A 20124-nucleotide genomic window follows, 5' to 3' on the forward strand; every position below is an offset into this window, starting at 1 on the left:
TTCCACGCCCTTATTTCTCATGCATTCATTGTATGCTTTCTTCTTTTGTGCCACGGTCTGTCTCACTTCTTCAGTCCACCACGCTGTTCCTTGCACCCCCTCTCCGTCTTCTCTTCCTCCCACACACCACATCACATGCTGCACATATTTCTTCTGTAAATATCCTGCAAACACCTTCCATGTCCCCCATCTGCTCTAATTCATATTTGCCCAATCGTTCCTCCACTTCTCTCTTATACTCTGCCTTTTTCTCATCCTCTTGTAACCTTTCCACTCTCCTTGCAACTACTCCTTCCTCTCGTCTTTCCCTTCTTCTGTTCCTCCATCTTACTTGTATCCTAGTTCTGGCTATGGCAGTCTAGACTGCTATGGCAGTCAGAAAGTCCACTACCCCAACCTCTATAAGCTCTTGCATCCATTACACATCTTCGCATCCTTTCATCCACACACACATAATCAATCATTGCCTTCCTTTCATTCAGTTCACCACCCACCCTTCTCATCACTCGCCATGTATACCTGTGGATCATTTTATGCCTGAAGAGGGTATTGGCTATCACCAACCCCCTCCCAGCACAAATGTTCACTAACGCACTCCCATTCTCATCTATCGCATCAGGCACACCCCACTCACCAACTATTCCATTCACCTTCACATTCCCTACTTTACCATTCATATCACCGATCAAAAACACTCTCTCATTCCTTCCAAACTTTTCCATGCACAGTTCCACATTTGTCCAGAACTCTTCTCTCACTCTGCTAGGACGATCTTGCGTTGGCGCATACACACACACAATCGCCCACATTTGTATTCCAACTTTCAATTTTACCCACACAATCCTTGACCCAACTGATCCATACTGTCTTATGCTCTTCTTCCATCTTTTACTCACAACTGTACATACTCCATCCTTTGCCCTCTCATTCTCACCTACTCCTGCACATATACCCCATCCATACTCCCATTCTCTCACACTTTCTCCTCTCCATTTTGTTTCAGTTATTCCACATACATCCACTTTTGCACCCTCAAGCACCTGGACAATCTCTCTCTCTTTCACCTCATCATTCGCTCCTCTTACATTCCTCGTAGCCATTACCAAGTCCTTTGTCTGGTCCTGGATCGTCATCACTTGGTCAGTCCTTGTCCGAGGCTTCTTGTTTGTTTTTTTAGTTAGTTGTTTTCCGGGGAGGGGCACTAACCCTCCGCCAACCCTTTTAGTCGCCTTTTACAACAAGCAGGGATACTGGGGGAGTATTCTTGAGAAACCCCCCTACCCCCAGGGGGTAATAGCCATTTTTGAATAAACGGCATTAATTGGCACGCATTTTGACCTGATGGGGCATGCAGCTTAGACGTTGCGTTGGAATAGTGCAACCATTCCCGTGGATGGTAACGAGGCCTGTTATCACTAGAAAAAAACATTCAGTTCGAAGTAGCAAGTAATGGTAAATTTTTGTCAATGATATATGTATATAAAGCATACTTCCTCAGAGTATGTCGTGGGGATGCCGGCTGCTATGGCAGTCTTGGATATTTCTCCACAATCACCTATCAACAGCTCAGTTAAAGGGTCACATCAAATAATAGGTCAGCAAAATAATAAACAGATTAAACATGTAATAGGTGTCCACACCGTAAGTGTGGAACGTGTCATCGAGCGAGCAAGTCAGGCAGTGCTGACTATTTTCTCATGTGGCTCATCATCTTCCTCCAATTTCCTGACCTGAAAATACTAAAAAGAACTTATTAGATTAAACCAGAAATATTTCCTCACACTTCCTAAAACCAGTGCTCCTCTTGTATTAATTTTAGATCTAGGGCTTCGGACCTAGCAGGTTTATAATGACTTTGCTTTTTGCTCACTCACAGCACTTACTTTCATCAAATCTCTTGGTGCCCTCTGATATGAATCAGAAATTCAGTTTCTTTCGTTGATCAGGGTATTGTATTAGTATGACTCGGATTCAGTAAAAAAAAAAAAAAAAGCCAAACAGAAGGTATTATTTGTTTTGAAATGGCAAAACCTGGTTACTCTCAGCAATCGTTGGACAATACTGCTGCACTACTCATGCAACCTTAGACCTTTATTTCTTCTTTCATAGCCAGCAGTTACGCTGATCTGCCTTGTAGAAAATTGTTTCCACGATTTTCGGAAAAACTATTGGAAATTACGGGATGTCTGTGAAATGAAAATAATAGAGGAATTTTATGCGATTTCAAAATTGGTTTCCATCTTTCTTGTAACTTCAAAGTTGGGTGAGATATCCAAAAACGTTTGCTATTGCACTACAGAGTTTTCCCTCCAACCCCTGCCCCCATTTCTTGTTGATGCGATAAATCTTTCGCTCGGGTACATATGTCGGGGGTCCATACTGTGACAGAATTTGGTGTTCTAATAAAACACAGTATTAATGTCAAATAGCATCAAGCACTCATTACACACTAAAAAAAGCAGTTGTGGCCAACTTTCATGTCAATTTGTTAAATGCATATAAAATGCTTGAAAAAGTAATATCATATGTGGACCTAAAGTGTCTCAGTGATGCTTAGGAAATTGTTCATTGAAGCACTGAACCTTTCTGGAACGATGGTTGGGAGTGTCTGATTGTGTAGCCTACGCCTGGCCACGACTTTGGCTAACTCTGGTCAGAGATTAGTAATCATGAGTGTACATATAGGTAGGGTATTTGTGGATTTTTGTTGTTTACGCATTGTTCTCTCAGTGTCTTGCATTACATGGGATATTCCCATGTGTGTTTTGATGTCTAAATACTGCTGGAAGACCGGAGAACACTGCCAAAATTAGGAGGGGTACTGTACATATAAGTTGGGGATAGGTAGTAAGTTGAATATAGGTAGGTTATGGATACAGTTGAGGATATTGCTTCGTACATGTATCCAGATTTTTCCCACTGTACATGCCTGTAGCTCTACTGGATTATGTCAGGTAATCATGGGATTTTTGTACTGTAATTGACTGAGCCCTTAGGAGCTTAGACATTGCTAAAATACAGTAGGCTCGCACAGTGCGCGAGAGATTGGGCGGTCCACGACCTCGCACACTGGGAATTCGCGTACTGGGAATACATAATCTTATGGGAATAATTACATATGGGTGGTACCCTCTCATACCTGGACATTTTTTGGCCCTTAGAGACATAAAAAAGGTCAAATTTTTCAGACATTGTACTACAGATATAGCTACAATAACAAAAATATTGGCAGGCACCTTAACAACAGTAGACAACAGGCATGTTGGATTTAAACAACAAGAGTTCTGAGGCACAGCAACGCACTTACAGTGCCCCTGCCACCACCCCGGCAGCACCACACTTGTTTAACGGTTGCCAATGTTGTATTATTCCAGGCTTTGACGAAGAAATTTATGGCCTGTCGAATATTACATTTCTTCCAGAATGCAGCAATAGTCATTATGGTGGGGATTGCAGGTATGCCAGGTGAAGCAGGTGAGTCAGGTGGGGCTGTGAAGGTGGAGAGGGAGGTGGCTGGTGAGTCAGGTGGGGCAGTGGAGGACGGTGGTGGGCGAGTCAGAGGAGGTGGTGAGGGGAGGATCCTCCCTCTCCTCCTCGCTACTGCTCACATTAACAGCAATTTCCTTCATCTCTTCTTGCTTGTTTGTTTCATTCCTCATCTTGTTATGGACGTATTGGCAGTATAACAACTTGGTATTCACGAAATAAACATCATTATTATAGAAACGGGGTATCTATTCTAACTTACTGTTATTGCCGAAAACGTTATTATTAAAGCTGTTATTGGCAATATCTTATTGTAGACTCCTCTTGAGCACCTTCCCCATGAGCCTCTAGGTCACTTTTGGTGCGTTGTGTGTGTGGGGGGGGGGGTTGCGTACTGATGGAAAATGGCATTTTTAAGCCACTTCTTGCCTCTACCTCGTGCATTCAGGTTTTTTCGTTATGATTTTTGGTCACTCGCCCACAATGCGATTCGGCCACTGTGATGACGCGCACTGGATGAGCCTACTGTACTACAGTCACAGCTGAAAAATACAGTGTAGCTGTAATTTCAGGCAGTCATGTTTAACATTACAACTATTTTCCCTGTTTTTTGCTACTGGTAATATAAGACTGTTTTCTTCTGTGATACTCTTGTTTCAAATTAAACAAAATATCAGTAAGAGAAGCCAGTCTAACAGGTGATTAAGTTTCCATAAGTGACAGACGTCTGTTAAAATAAGTCCGCAGTTTTGCTAGCCAGCATCTCTCCAATATGATTGCTTTGCTAGCTAGTGAGTGGATGGGAAGTGACATGATTATGATTGCCTTTTAGAAGGTTAGCAAATTCACCAGTGATCTTGGTAGCTTGCTAGAGTAGGGTGTATGCTCGACGCTAAACTGCAAAATTGCTATATAACTAAACCCCAAGACTGTCACGTGGCCAGTTGTATTGTACCTAAACAGACAGCTAGTGTTTTGTGTGTTCTTGAACTTGCCTGTTTCTAAAATCTGCTGATTATATACACAAGTAATTTTTTTTTGTATGGTAATAAATCAGTTGTTATACTCTAGAAAATACCTGTGATTGCCAAGCAGTGAGATGATGTCTTTACAATAGTTTTTTCTAAATGGAACCAAGCTAACCTCTCTAGTCTGGCCTCCAGGATGTATGGGGATATTTCAAGGTAATTTTGAGACAAAAAATGTGCGTCTTATACACGGCAAAATATGGTAAACAAATATTTCTGGGACTGCCTGGCTGAAGTGGATGGTTTCTGAAGTCCACTGCGTTAACATCAAGGTAAGCCAAGGCCAGCAGCAACAGCAACAACCTTTCCATTCCCTTCCTGTTAACCCCCATCCGCCGAGTAACGTGTATATGTGTCAGAGTCGGTTTGCTACTGGGCCACCAGGTATTGGCTATGCACACAAGTGTCTTCCCATCACTGTTTGAACTGGCCACCATTTCATCTCACCACGAAAGGGTAGGGAGGGAGTCCCTCTATACCACACAGGTGAGAGTCAGCCTGTCCCTTGCTTTTGCCAGGTGTACAATGCTTTCTTCAGGTTCCTCTTTTTCTGATTCTGTCCACGCTGCCTGTAGCTAGTTGCATCATCCACCCCTGCCAAGCCATTTTCCAAGAATACTAGAGAAGGGCTCAATGGTAGTACCATAAGGCATGCCTTGGATGCAACAGTGTCTAGTTCATCTATTAGTGGGGTAAGTTATCATGTTGAGAGCAAAGCCATAGTCAGCGCCTCGGTCAGATGCACGAACACGTCCTCCTCTCATGCTGCTCCTGCGGTGAAAATTAGTTCTCTTCCCCATGTCATTACTCATCAGCACAACAACCTAGAGTACTGGGGATACTTTCATTCGCAAGAGGAAGAGTTGTTGAGTAAAATGATTGTTAATTTGTTTTCCTAAGTGCTATAGTTTCCAAGATATTAAGGTTTGAAAACAAGCAAGTTTCTGCAGTTTCCAAAAAATTGTCTGTAGTGAGGTGAAGACTGTGAAATATTGCCCGGCATGTGCAAGTTAAGGTGAAATTAGGGATGGGACGATGATTATTGATACATGTATGTAGGAAAGTTGATGAATGTAAAACATTTTGTTGCAGAATCATACAATCATACTATTTTTATACATTTCAGTCTGAAGATTCAGCTGGAGGTGGAAGCAGAGCCAGTGGATCAGCAGCATTTCAGCCTATCACTCCTGCCCAGCTTGCTGCAGCCTTGGCTAGTGCCACAGGTTAATCCATCATACTGTCTTGACTCTAGCATAGTGGTAATTGTAGTAAAGAACTTATGTTTCACTGTCTTTTCATCATTTTCATCATCATTATTGTCATTGCCCTTGTCATTGTCATCCTCAAAATGTTTCTCACTAAATAGATTGGGAGAGATCATAAAAGTACAAAAAGGAGAGGAAAGAGCAGGATAACTCTCAACAGGGTGCTCGTTGTAATGACACATTTATCCAGCACGCATTTAAGTCACTATTACTCTCAGTCTCATCCCATATTTATGTGGTGCACAAATATGAGCTTCATGTGATTCGATTGCTCTCATATTGCTTGGTGTGTAGACACCTTTGTTGTTGCTACCAAGTTGACAAATTTTTAACTCTTGTCCTGTGTGTCTCCATGTGTAGCTACTATTATTTCATCTACCCTTTCCTATTATTTGTCAGTAAATGCTTCCTCTATTTCTATATGACACTTTCTCACACGGTTATTCCCATATCCAGCTGTTATTCTTTGTGACCCTCAGTGCCATGTTCCATCCTCAGATTTTCTGTTGTATATCCTGTTCACCATTTTATTGGAATATTCACCAGTCAGGTCAGCAGAGTGTGTGTCTATTGAGCAGTTGTATGTCCTTTTGTGCCTTCTTTTGTATTTGTGCTGTGTTGAGGTTCCCTCAGTGATACATACAGATTCTGACTCACAGATACTCCAGCTACATTAACTTCTAAATGCACTATCACCTTAAATTTATGCCTGTGCTTGAAGCAGTGGGTGGGCGAGAGTTGCATCTCCAGTGACGAAGTAATTTTCCTCAGCCATACTGAGCAGCTGCTCCTTAGGACCTTTATAACATGGCAGGAATGTGTATAGTAGAGCTTTCTGCCCATGTTATACATGTCCAAGCCTGCTGCTATAGTGCATACATACCTCTCATTTTATGTCAGTATTCATTTTCTCATTGTTACTGTACCTAAACAAAGTCTTGTACTGTACCCATGATCAGAACTTCCAGACTTGACATCTTTCACAGATTTTGGATATGTTATCCTGTCCATCCTATGTACTCCAGCTGTATTCCATAAATTGTATAATTTCCACCAGTACTGCAGCATTTCTGTAGAGAAATGGACACCATGTGTTTGCTGTTCTTTTGGTACAGGTTTATGGAAAATGGTGTCATTAATGTGAGTAACTAACATAACACTGATATCCATAGTCCACATCATATTTTGGGGGGATAACAGCAGTATGAGACTCCATATACAAATATCATTGTTAGATTTCAGTTTACATATCCTGACAGTCATTGCTCATGTTTAGAATGTTACATTACAATAATAGGAAAATAAGATTTCTTCTTCAGTAATATCATTTCTTATTTTCTATGTTTATACAGCACAAAATCACGTAATGGGAATCTTCTCCATTTAGAGCGCTCCGTTCTGGCCAAAGGGTCGGAGGTTTGAGTTTACCCATGGGACATTTGTAGACATCAGGAAGGGCATCCTGTCATAAAGTGCTACATGCTTCAATCCTAAGTCCTCTACCCAGGGGCATCATCTTAGCCCTTATTGAAAAAAGGGGACATGGCATAAAACTAAAAAAAAATAATGCATTTAGCACACAAATAATCTATCTATCTATCTATCTATTGCCAGACGCCTCAGTCCCGTTTGGGGTGGCCACAAACAAATCGCCTCCAAGTCGCCCTGTCCCCCACCATTTCACTCCCCTGCTCCCAACTCACACCCCCCTCTCTCATATACCTCTCCACCCCATCCCTCCATCTCATCCTCGGCCTCCCCCTCCCTCTTTCCCCCTCCACCTCACTCACATACACTCTCTTCGTCAGTCTTTCACCCTCCATCCTCTCCACATGGCCAAACCACCTCAGTATGTTCCTCATAACGCTTCCTATCACATCCACATCAACACCACAACGCTCCTTTATATCCTCATTCGTCAGCCTCTCTCTCCATGTGACTCCACAGGCTCCTCTTAAATAACTCATTTCCACTGCTCTCACTCTTGACTTGTGTCCTTCCAACAACGTCCAAGCTTCACTTCCGTACTTTAGAGTTGGTATCACAATACTGTCATGTAGTAACTTTTTCACTTCCATGCTCACTTCCCTGTTTCTTATCACTGCTTTCAAAGAACCAGCAACCTTTCTTCCCTGCTGTACCCTTTCAAGCACTTCACCCTCCAAACCTCCATCCTTACTCATCACACTACCCAAGTACTTAAACGTACTCACATTTTCCAATTCCTCACCATCCAACCTCGCTGTACATTCACTGACTTCACCTCTCTCAAAGACCATCACTTTACTCTTCCCTACATTCACCTTTAGATTCCGTTTCTTACACACTCTCCCAAACTCATCCACCAAGCCTTGCAGCTCCCCTTCGTCTTCACTCAACAACACAGTATCATCTGCAAACAACAGCACAGGGAGTTTCCAAACACTATCCTCTCTCACCAGGGCCACTCCAGCATCCACTACCCTACCTTGTACCTCTTTTATTACCCCATCCATGCACAGATTGAACAATCATGGAGACATGACACATCCCTGTTTCAACCCAACTTTCAAAGAGAAAAATTCACTTAGTTCACCATCCACACGCACTGCAGCCTTCGCACCATCGTACATACTCTTCACAGCATTCAACAACTTCCCATCTACTCCATATATTCTTAACACTTTCCACAATCCTAGTCTATTCACCCTGTCATATGCTTTCTCCAAATCCATGAAAGCCGCATACAACTTCTTTCCCTTCTCTAGAAACTTTTCCACTAAAGATCTGAGAATGAATATCTGATCTACACAACCTTTTCCCTTCCTAAAGCCACCCTGTTCTTCTCCAACTAATTCCTCTGTTCTTTCTCTAACTCTGTCAATAAGTATCCTACCATACACTTTTCCTATTATACTAAGAAGACAAATGCCTCTATGATTACCACACACTTCTTTTTCCCCTTTTCCTTTGTACAAGGGAATTATTATACCTGACTTCCAATCCTCCGGGACTCTACCTTCCTCCCAGGCCAATCTGCACATCTTCCACATCCATTCTACTACTATCTCTCCCCCATGCTTCAGCATTTCACCACACACTCCATCAATTCCTGGGGCTTTCCCTGATTTAACTTTCTTCATTGCTTCCACAACTTCTATCCTACTGATTTCTTCCTGTCTTCTCACCTCCCTCCTTCTCCCAGCCATTCCCCAGCCACTTATACTCGCATTACTTCCATCCTCCACGTTCAACAATTCCTTAAAGTGTTCTCTCCATCTGCTCACTTTTTCTCCCTTCTCCACTAGTAATCTACCATTTTTATCTTTCACTCCCCTGCTAACTTCACTTCCACCCTGTCTTACTCTTTTCAAATAATGCAATGCAATATTTGGTGACATTATGAAGGAACAGATATGTACGTACCAAACAAAAACGTTGGACATACCTGTGTCGCTGTACACTCCACCAGCATGTACTGATGTTGCTGGAAGTCATTGCCAGAGATGATTTCCATAGGCCTGTGACTGACATTACTTTTGTCCACATCATCAATTATTATGCTACTGATAAGTGAGACAGTAATATAAGGAGAATAAACACGCATATATGAATGTATTTGCATTTACTGTTATTGTGATATTGTACCTTAAATATGGAAAGACATACTTTATAGAAATGTTTTTATGTGTGACGTCATATCGGTAGTTCATCATCTTCATCCATTTAGCTGACGAATTTCTGTTAAATGTCAGCACTGATTTTCTCTACTCTCATTCTTGATTTAAAAACTAATGTGAGCATTAACATCTTTTTTCAGTTCCCTTGCAACTTTTGTAAACACACACACACACACACACACGCACACACACACGAGTGAACAGCCACAGCGAACTGACGTTTCTTGACTGCTCCCAGGCCCAGCCACCGCTGCAAACCTTAAGTAGTTTTCAGGAATTATGTTTGTCCTGTCTCCTATGGTCTTGTTTTAAGTTTAAAATATTGTAAGTTAATATAGACTACCAAAAATGTAAATATTTATTGGCAAGAGTATACGTGAATGTTTTTAGTATTTTCAGTAACAGCTGTTTTTGGTACTGTAACCAACCTCAAACATGGCCGATAATGTAAACATTGAGGGGACTCGAATTTCCAGGATTTGATAGAAATACTAATGTCATGGATCTGGTTAAAACATTGATTATGAGGATTAGTGAACTTGAAAAGAAAGTGGAGAATCTAGTGTTAAAGGACGTGTCTGAAAATACTGAGATTACTATACAGAGTCAGAACCAGTCCAGTGAGACGGCAAATGAGGAGATCAGAAATTTGAAGCGTGAGAATATCGAATTGAGGAGAAAACTAGAAGAGAGTACTAATAAAACGGAGAAGGTGAGTAGTGTATTAGAACAGCATAAGGCAAAGTGGGCACACGTAGACGAAGAAAAAGAAAGAAGTGGTCAGCGTAAGAGAAATCATCCAGGAAGAAAGGGAAATGAACAAGAAAAAAATGGAAGAAAATGTAGTGAAAATACTGAAGAAAAAAGAGAAAATATTGAGAGAATCTGCAGAAAGGAACAGATGTGTGGTAATATTTGGAAACAGGGAGGAAGAAGAAAAGGTTAGATCCTTGAGACTTGAGAGAGACGCGAACCTTGTGAGAGGAATATTAGGCAAGATTGATCCCGAGGGAGACAAGTGGGTAAAAGAAATTGAGGAAGTAAGGTTGATAGGGCCTTATAAGAAAGGGGAAATAAGACCAATGGGAGTCGTCATCAGAAAGTGTAGCAAATGATATACTTAAAGTGACCTAGAAACTAACAAAGAGACAGGGATGGAAAATACTATAATAAGAAAAGATTTGAATGAAGAAGAAAGAGAAGTTTTAAGATCTTTGAAGGAACAAGTAAAGGAAAAAAAATGATAAGAGGACAGAGGAAGAATGTAATACTTTTTTTTGGAGAGTGATGGATATGAAAGTAAGGAAGTGGTATGTGAGGAAATAGAAGTGAAGGAAACTAAGGGGGATGGCTATGAAAGATCAGAAATTGAGGAAGTGGTACCGGCGGAGAGAAGGAGAGAAGAGGGTATACAAAACATCAAAAATAATTTGAAGGTGGTATATACTAATGTTGATGGTTTGATATTGGCAAGGCTTGATATTAATGATTTCTTGAGGGAACATGAACCTGATGTCATGTGCTTTGTAAAGACCAAATTAAGAGAAGATATTGATGTTCATTTGGGAGATGGTAAATACAAACTGTAGAGAAGAGACAGAAAAGAAAAAATGGGAGTAGGAGTGATGATAGCAGTGAAGAACAATATAAATGTAGATACCGTGGAAATGAGAGAAGGCAGGGCTGAAGTGATATATATGAAATTAGAAACTGGAGAGAATGGCAAGACAGATGGCAGTAGTGTATGTTCCCCCTAAGACGAGAGCATGGAATGATGACAAATACCAGGAGATGTAGTAGTAGTAGTTGTTCCCTAGGCAGTCTGGCAGAACAGCCCCGAGTCCCTTAGGAAGGCCATGGCCGAGACCAGGCTTTCCCACAGAGCTCTCAAAGAGTGTATGTTGTGTTGTTGGCGTAGGTGATGGTGTGCAATGCAGTCTTATATAATGTGCTTAATAGTATGGGGTGCTGTGTTGCATCCTGGACAGGCATCAGCGACGGAGTCATCCAGCCTCTTCTGGTAGCTTAAGAGGGCTGGATGGTGCCCACATCTCAGCCTGGCCAGGTGGACCCTGTCCTCACGGGGAAGATAAGATTCAGAAGGGTGGATGTCAGGAGGCAGTGCATGCAGCTGTGTGTTGTCTTTAAGTGACTGAATGGAGCGGCGGGTGATCTGAGTGTGGATGTGCTTCTGGAAGCTGATCTGAGGTGGGCAAGGGGGGAGAGATGACAGTATTTGAGTATGATATCGTGTGCTGGGTGTTGTTTTGATGTACCTTGGTGTGGGTGGATGTGCTGCTGTGTACTGAGTGGATGTTGTGGGTTTGTGGAGGTTGCACCAAGAAACTGGGTGCCTCTCATGTCTAGGTGATCCTTGACTTTGAGGACTTTGGTTTCTTGATGTAGGTGGTCTGTAGGTGTAGTAGCTGTGTAGCCTGTGATTATTTTTAGGCCTTGTTCTGTATGGTCTGTAGAGTGTTGTAGTGTGTTTTGGTGAGGTTAGAAGCCCAGGCAGGGCTTGCATAATTCATCACTGAACGTATGTATTGTTTGTATACTGTGGTGGTGGTTTCTTTGTTGTGTCCGAATGTTGTATGGGCAAGTGACCTCAGAGCATTGAGTCTTGGTGTTATTTTATTTTTAATGTTTGTGATGTGTTGTTTAAATGACATTGATGTATTGTATGTTACACCAAGGATTTTGGGTGTGTGTGTGTGTGGTAAGGGAGTGTTGTTTATGGTGAGTTGTGGGATGTGACTGTGTTCTGCTGTCCAGTTTGTGAGAAGGGTCACTGTAGATTTGGCTGGGGCTATTTTAAGCCTGTTTGTAGTGAACCATTCGTTTAGTGTGTTGAGGTAAGATTGCATGATGTGTGCAGCTGTGTTTGCGATTTGGTGTGTACATGTAAGTGTTATATCATCTGCATAAGAGGCTATGTGTATCTGTGGTGTGTGGGGTGTGGGTACGTCGTGCATGTATAGGTTAACCCGCCCCGTCCCGGCCACTTTTCGACCACTGGTACCCCCCAATCCCGGGCAATTTTCGACCTTTTTTTTTTTTGCTTAAACTTTCGCTTTTGGTCAGAAACAATGGCCGGTGGCAAAGAAAGTGGTCCCTGGGGTCCCTAATTAGCTTAACCAGGTATGCGTTGGTCCCACCTGGCCCCGTGTTCTCCCTATGCGGTGTGAGCATCAAACGTTTTCTATGGTATTATAAGTTTGGGAAACCAATGAAAGTAAGTAGAAATGAATTTATTACAAACATAAAAACATGTGATAAAAGAGTATATTGGATTTTATACAAAAATAGAGCAGAAATAACCATTGTACCATCGTGAGAAACGAGCAAAATCGGCCAACTTGGTTCCCATGAATCGCTAACATTCTAAAATCATGATACATATAATTTTTTTTACTTACATAATACTTCTACAATAACATTATACCATTTTACATTATATTGAACTGTTTTTACGTATTCACAGGCCTTTTGATAACATTTAGCGTAATGCTAGCGCTAATTTACATAGTGAGTGAACTCGCTGTGACTGATGTTTCAACTCGTATTGTGCTTTTTCTACTAACATAATACCTTTCTAATATTATTATACACTTTTCAACTTTATAGAACTGTTTTGAGATTATTTCAGGCCTTACGTAAATATATAGCGTAATAATAGCGCATAAGTACACACACGGTGAAGTCGCTATGACAACTAATTCAACTTACAACCTATTTTTTTACTTATATAATAATTCTACACTAACATTGCACATGTAAACACTTGATATAATTGATATTACATCATTTCTGAACGTACGATGGAACTTAGCGTCATATTTGCGCATACTTACACAGGGAGTGTTATCGCGATATCATTTGTTTCATCTTACACAAGTAATCAACTTATAAAATACCTTACTACTAACATTACAACATCATCCACTGTATATAATTCCTATCACATACTTACTGACCAGAATGTGGGTGTACTCGTGACATCAATTATGACAACTTACAGTAATGTTCAACTTATACGTTTTATTCATGCCAACATTACACCCGTTTCCACTTTATTTCCTTGCTATCACATATTTACTGACCAGATTTACACAGTGGGTGTAGTTTTGATAACAATTCTTTCCACTTACACTAATTCTCATCTTGTACATTACTTTTCTGAAAAAATAACACCCGTTTCAACTTTATATTTGACTTAGCACCTACTGACTGGCCTTACCATTATCTTGAGCATCATTTCGCCTTCCCACACAGTTTCAGAAGTGTACGAGATTATGATATTCCTTGAAACAAGGCTGAAGGCACAACGCAACATTGCACTCGACACACTCGTATCTTGTGTCTTTTCTCTGCATTGATGGTCTGACTGTCGAGTGCTTACATACATGGCAGCGACGCTGGGGTTTACGACGGTTTGGTTCGGAAGGGATTGGGCTGGGGTAGTGGCGGGCTGCAAGACGTAGGGGAGTCTGAGCAGCACGGGGGGCGCGGGGGCGGTGTGGGGGTCTTTCCTGGGCATGCTTGGCGATTATTTCATGTGCCAGCTCCCTCACAAACCCCTCAAAGGTCTCGGATACTCCGGTGGTCATTGCGTGCAGGTAGTGGGCGTTCAGGACCGTGATGTCGAGCAAGTGGAAAAAGAGTTTCTTGTACCACTTCATCGTTGTCCTGGCACAGTCAACACTTGAAATCATCGAGTCTGACTGATCAACTTGCCTCATGTTCAGATTATAGGCAAGTACAGACTCTGGTTTCCATACGTTGCGCCTCCTCTCGCTACGGTGATCCACGGAGTCTGTGCGGTGCATCAGGGGGCTGTGAACAGTTGATAGGAGGCAAACTTCCCTGTATTGGTTCCACAGGGTTGCAAGGATGTTATTGGCCTGGAAGAAAACCACCTCATTCTTGTCAAGTTTCCTCCCTATCTTGACCATATGGCGACAGTTTCTCTTGACTGTACCACAGACTCCGGTGTCGTGTTGGTGGAGGAACCTAGCGAGAAGAGGGCTAGTGTACCAGTTGTCCAGGTACAAAACATGACCACGATGAAGGTACTCTTCTATCATTGTCTTCACCACGGCCCCAGAGAGTCCTATACTCCGATCTTCTATTATATCTGTCTGTGCGCCCGTGTACAAGACTATGTCTTGCACATAACCAGTCTTACAGTCACACATAACAAAGATCTTGAACCCGAAACGGTGTCTCTTGCTGGGTATATACTGCCTAAAGGAAATATTGCCTCTCCACAACACAAGACTCTCGTCTATGACGAGGTCTCTGTAGGGATAAAATGAGGAGCGGAACATTTCCCGTAAATGATCAAATACCAGCCTAATTCTCCTCATTTTATCGGTGTTATTTGCATTGGCTGGATCATCTGCATCAGAAAAGTGGAGGCGGCTGAGAATAAACTGAAATCTATTACGACCCATCACCTTTCCAAAGAAAGGTGTTAGGATGATTGGGTCCGTTGTCCAGTAGGCAGGAATTTGATTTTTCCTCACCACACCCATCAAGATTACCAGGGCAAAAAATAGGAACATCTCTGATATAGTCACGGGAAAGTCATACTGTTCTGCATGCTTGCTTGTGGTTCCTAGGCGTTCACTTTCAAGGCGCTGGGATTGTGAAAATATATTTGTCTGTTCTACTATGCGCCCAACAAACGCCTCATCAAAAAACAAGTTGAAAAAATCTAAACGTGACGACCCAGCATTTACACCTGGAGCCGTGCAACCTGACCGCCACTCCTCAGTGAACTGGTGAATGATGGGAGTAAAATTACTCCCATCCTCCCAGTTCCACGTGACACCACCGTCTCCAGCCACGTCACCATCGTCCCCTTCGTCAGGGTAGGGAGGTGAGGGTGGTGGGGGAGGTTGGGGAGGTGGAGAGCGGCGCCTCTCATCACTCGCACTTCTCTTCCCTCTCCCTTTTCCTTTGCCCTTTCCCTTCCCTTTCTTTCCTTTCCCCACATCCTGGGGCTGTGGGGAGGAAGTTTGTGAATATTCAGGGGCGAAAGAAGTGCTGGGGAGTGACTCAACCTCCTCTCCCCTAGGCCTACGAGCACCACGTGCTCGTGCTGCCTCCCTCACACCACTGGCCCCCTTCACCCCGCACTACCCCCACACCACTCTCACTTTCACCCCGCGCTGCCGCCACAACACTTTCCCTTTCTCCCAGCAATCCCACCACACCACTTGCTACTTCCCCAGACAAAGTACTTGAACCATACCTTAGGTGTCGTCTCGCCCCACCTTCTGATCCACGTGGTGATATTTTCTCCTTTCCCAACCACTCGGCGATATCACGTCCTAGGCCTCCGTCATCCTCATCGTCCTCATCCTCGTCCTGATCAGAATCGTGATGGAGAGATAGCTGTGCACGTGGTTGGGGAGCAGGCTGGCCTTCCCTTGCCTTACGGAATGTCACATACCGCGTTTTTCGGGGCGAAGGGACCTCCTCATCACTGCTACTTATTTCTTCCTCTGGCTGGACATAATCGCGATCCACCACATCATCATCGAGTGGAGAATCACTGTCTCCAGTGAAGGCTTCCAGGACGGATGCAATTTGCTCATCTGAGAGACCTTTCCGCGCCATGTCTGACCTGGGTCACTGCTGGCAGGTGAGTGACCGAGACAAGGGCGAGCGCGGGTCACGCGGGGTCTAGGACGCTGCCCGCCTGGCGGCAGGTAGGGGAGGCTTGGGTACCCGGGCGAAACGAAAATCTCCCGTGAATTTTGAAAATTGTGGAAATTATGAACCTTGCAATTGCAGGACGTTGAAGTACGTCCTCGGGACTGGCTGTGACAAAACGTGAGGACATGGAAGTACGTCCTCGGGACGGCGCGGGTTAAAGAGTGTAGGAGACAAAACAGATCCTTGGGGGACACCGTTTGTGAAGTTTCTGATGTTAGAAGACTGACCGGCATGTGTTACATGTGCACATCTACCGGCTAAGTAGTTTGCCAGCCATCATTTTGTGTTATTGTGCATGTTTGTGTTGAGTATTTTGTTTGTGAGGTTGTGGTGGGGATGCCATCAAGAGCTTTGCTAATGTCTAGTGTGACTAGGAGTGTTCTGTGTGGTGGCCTAGCTGAATTTATGCCATCGAAAACTCTCTGTGTAAGGTCTGTGAGGAGGGTGTTTGTGGAGTGTAGTGGCCTAAAGCCATGTTGTGACTGGGCTAGGGGAATGTGAGGTGTGACTAGTTGTAGTATTAGTCGTTCAGTGACTCTAGAGGGTCACTGTTTTAGGAGTGTGATGGGGCGATGTGAGGAGGGTAACGTGGGGTCTTTGTTGGGTTTAGGGATAGTGATGATATTGCCATGCTTCCAGATATTGGGTATTATGTTGTGTGAGTAGCTGTAGTGTGATATGTTGGTGAGTGCTTGTATGCCTTGTGGTCCTAGGTGTTTAAGGTAAATGTTGCTTATGTTGTCTGGTCCACAGGCAGATGAGTGCTTGAGGTTGTTAATGATGTGCTTCGTCTGGTTGTAAGTGAAAGGTGCGTAGTCTGGGTCTGTGGGGAACTGTCTCTTACGTTTGATGATACGTCGGTCTTCGGGATGGGGGTTTATATGGCAGACTTGTGAAAAGTGATTGATGAGAGTGTTTGCTTGTTGTTTGTTTGAGGGTATGGTGTCTGTTGTTGTGATGGCAGCGTGTGATTGTGTGGTGTTCCTGTTGGAAAGTGTGATGCTATTTAGTGTTTTGTAGAGTTTGCTGATGTTTGTTTTGTGGTCAAGTGTTTGGAGGTAATTTTTCCAGTTTAGTGTTTGCTGTTCTGATATTTTATTGTTTATTTGAGTGTTGAGCTCTTGTATTTGTTGTACGATGTCCTGTGTATGGGGTGTTGGGGAGTGTCGCAGCATGTCCCGTTGTCTGATGAGGCCTTGAATTTCGGGTGTGAAGTTGGGGTTGTGTCTCTTTCTGTTGCCCGTAGGGATGTGTCTTTTGTCTGTGTTTTGTATAATTGTATTGAAAGTTTGCACAGTAGTGTTCATGTTTGTGATGGGTGTACTGTTTAGTGTTTCGAAATGTTGTTCTGTTTCAGTTACAAAGGCCTCCCAGTCGGCTGTCTTATAATTAGTGTATGTGTGTCTGTGGCCAGCTGGGGTGATTCTGGTTTTGGTAGATGTTATCAGATATGGCTAGTTATTTACAAAAAATAATTGAGAAAAGCAACAGTATAATTTTGGTGGGTGACTGTAAAGAGGTGAACTGGGAGGAATGGGACTCAGGAGGCAGCGAGGATTCGTGGGGCACTATATTATTAAATATAATAATGAATAATGTGATGACGCAATGGGTCAAAGAAGAGACAGTTCTGAGGTGAGGACACAGCAGCAAGGTTAGATTTACTGTTTACCAAAGAACCCAATGTAATAGAATGATTGAAATATTTCTGTCCTGTAGGAAAAAGTGATCATGTTGTCATTGAGTTCCAGATGATAATAGGGAATGTCGAGCCAAGAGACAAGCTTCATAGGCAGGGAAGATACAACTTTGGGAAAGCAAATTTTACAGGATTGAGAAAATTTTTTGAAAATGCGGATTGGAGAAAATTCAGAGAAACAAGAGAGATACAGAGGAAGTGGGATATCTTTCTAGACCTCTATAATTTGGGAGTGGAAAAATTTGTACCAAGAGTAAGGGGGGAAAGAAAATGGGAAAAAGGAGTGGTTTAATAGAAGGCATATGATAGCAAAAAAAGAGAGAGATAAGGCGTGGAACAACTGGAGAGAGAGAGGTAACAACAGAACAAAGGAAGAATATAAAAGAACTAGAAATGAATACACAAGAATACGTAGAGAAGAAGAATGGAATTTTGAAAAAGGTATAATAGACAAATGCAAGGATGAACCCAAATTGTATTATAGATTTGTTAATGGCAAACTGAAACAAAAGGAAGGAATCACCAAACTGAAAGTAAAAGGAGAGGTCTATAAAGATGCAGCAATGCAAGCTGAAATAATGAACAAATGTTTCCAATCAGTTTTCACTAACAAAAAAGAGTTTGTGGAAAGGGAGAGAGTGATTAGAAATGTACCGGTGATAAAAGATATAAAAGTGGAGGTACAGGAAGTGTATAAATTACTGGAAACTCAAGATGTAAGGAAAGCCCTAGGACCTGATGGAATTTCTAATTGGGTACTGAAGGAATGCAGAGAACAACTGGCGGATAAAATTCACAGTTTAATCGTGTGTTCTCTGGGAGAGGGGAAAGTGCCACAAGAATGGAAGAGGGCAAATGTGGTACCAATTTTTAAGGGAGGAAACAGGGAAGAACCCCTGAATTATAGACCAGTGTCTCTAACCTGCATGGTCACAAAATTGTGTGAGAGAATCCTGCAAGACAGATGGATAAAATATCTGGAAGAGATGAATATTTTGGCTGAATGTCAGTTTGGATTCAGAAGTGGAAGGTCATGTGTTTCTAACTTGTTGAGCTTTTACTCGAGCGATTGACGTGGTGCAGGAGAGAGATGATTGGGTGGATTGTGTGTACTGTACTTAGACTTAGAGAAGGCCTTTGACAAGGTACCTCATAAGAGACTAATATGGAAACTAGAATATATAGGAGGACAAGGGGGAACTCCTGGAATGGATGAGAGACTTTTTGAGAGACAGACAAATGAGGACAGTAATAAAGGCTAGGATGTCTGGATGGAGGGAAGTAACAAGTGGAGTCCCTCAAGGCTTGGTGTTGGCGCCAGTGATGTTCCTGATTTACGTAAATGATATGGTAGATGGAGTGAACAGTTATGCAAGTCTGTTTGCTGATGATGTAAAGATCTTGAGGAAGGTAGAGGTTGAGGAGGATTGTAAAATCCTGCGGGAGGATCTGGATAGGATACATGATTGGAGCCGGATGTGGGAAATGAAATTTAATGTAAAGAAGTGTAAAATACTGGAAATGGGTAAAAGTACCTGGAGGCCATCACTGAATTATTTGTTGGGTAATGAATTAATCACAAAAATGAGAGAAGAGAAAGATTTGGGAGTGCTGGTCCAAGCTAGTTTGTCACTTGAAAATCACATTAACAAGATAGTTAGAGAGACGTATAAACTCTTGACTAACATAGAGTAGCTTTTCATTATATGGATGAGGAGATGATGAAAAAATTGATAGTGGCCATGATTCGCCCCCGGTTAGAATATGCAGCGGTAGTGTGGTCCCCACACAAAAAGAAAGATTTAAACAAGATTGAGAAAATACAAAGAACAGCAACCAAGATGGTCCCCAGTCTGGCAGATCTGTCATACAGAGAGAGGCTGGAAAAGCTGGATTTCTTTCCTTAGAGGAAAGGAGAAAAAGGGGAAACATGATTGCAGTGTTTAGGACCATGATAGTAGATAAAATTGACCAAGAAGATCTGTTTTTATGGGATAAGAGAGCAACAAGAGGACATGGAATGAAATTGAAAAAGTCAAGCTGCTCGAAGGATATCAAGAAATATAGCTTTTCTTACAGAAGTATTGACTTATGGAATAGCCTGGACAAAGAGGTCGTCCAGTCTAAAAACTTAAACGAGTTTAAAGCTAAATTTGACTCACTGAGAAACAGCGACGGGAACCCATGAGCATAGCACATTTCGTGTATATCACAATTAGGTATATTTGATAAATACATAAATATTTGGAACGACTTAG

The 20124-nt window shown here is 42.5% G+C and overlaps 1 protein-coding gene across 1 annotated transcript in view; it reads left to right on the plus strand.

Annotated features, from left to right (window-relative positions):
* Positions 1 to 20124, plus strand: part of LOC145392944 (ubiquitin-like protein 7) — a 367352-nt gene that overhangs the window by 277625 nt on the left and 69603 nt on the right. Inside the window, exon 6 of the mRNA XM_080267231.1 lies at positions 5641 to 5740. Coding sequence (XP_080123357.1) covers positions 5641 to 5740 — 100 coding nt within the window. The remainder of the gene's footprint in view (positions 1 to 5640; positions 5741 to 20124) is intronic.

This window comes from Coenobita brevimanus, chromosome 23 (assembly GCF_032717465.1).
Source record: "Coenobita brevimanus isolate Jiangsu-jjx chromosome 23, ASM3271746v2, whole genome shotgun sequence".
NCBI classification, from domain to species: Eukaryota; Metazoa; Arthropoda; class Malacostraca; order Decapoda; family Coenobitidae; genus Coenobita; species Coenobita brevimanus.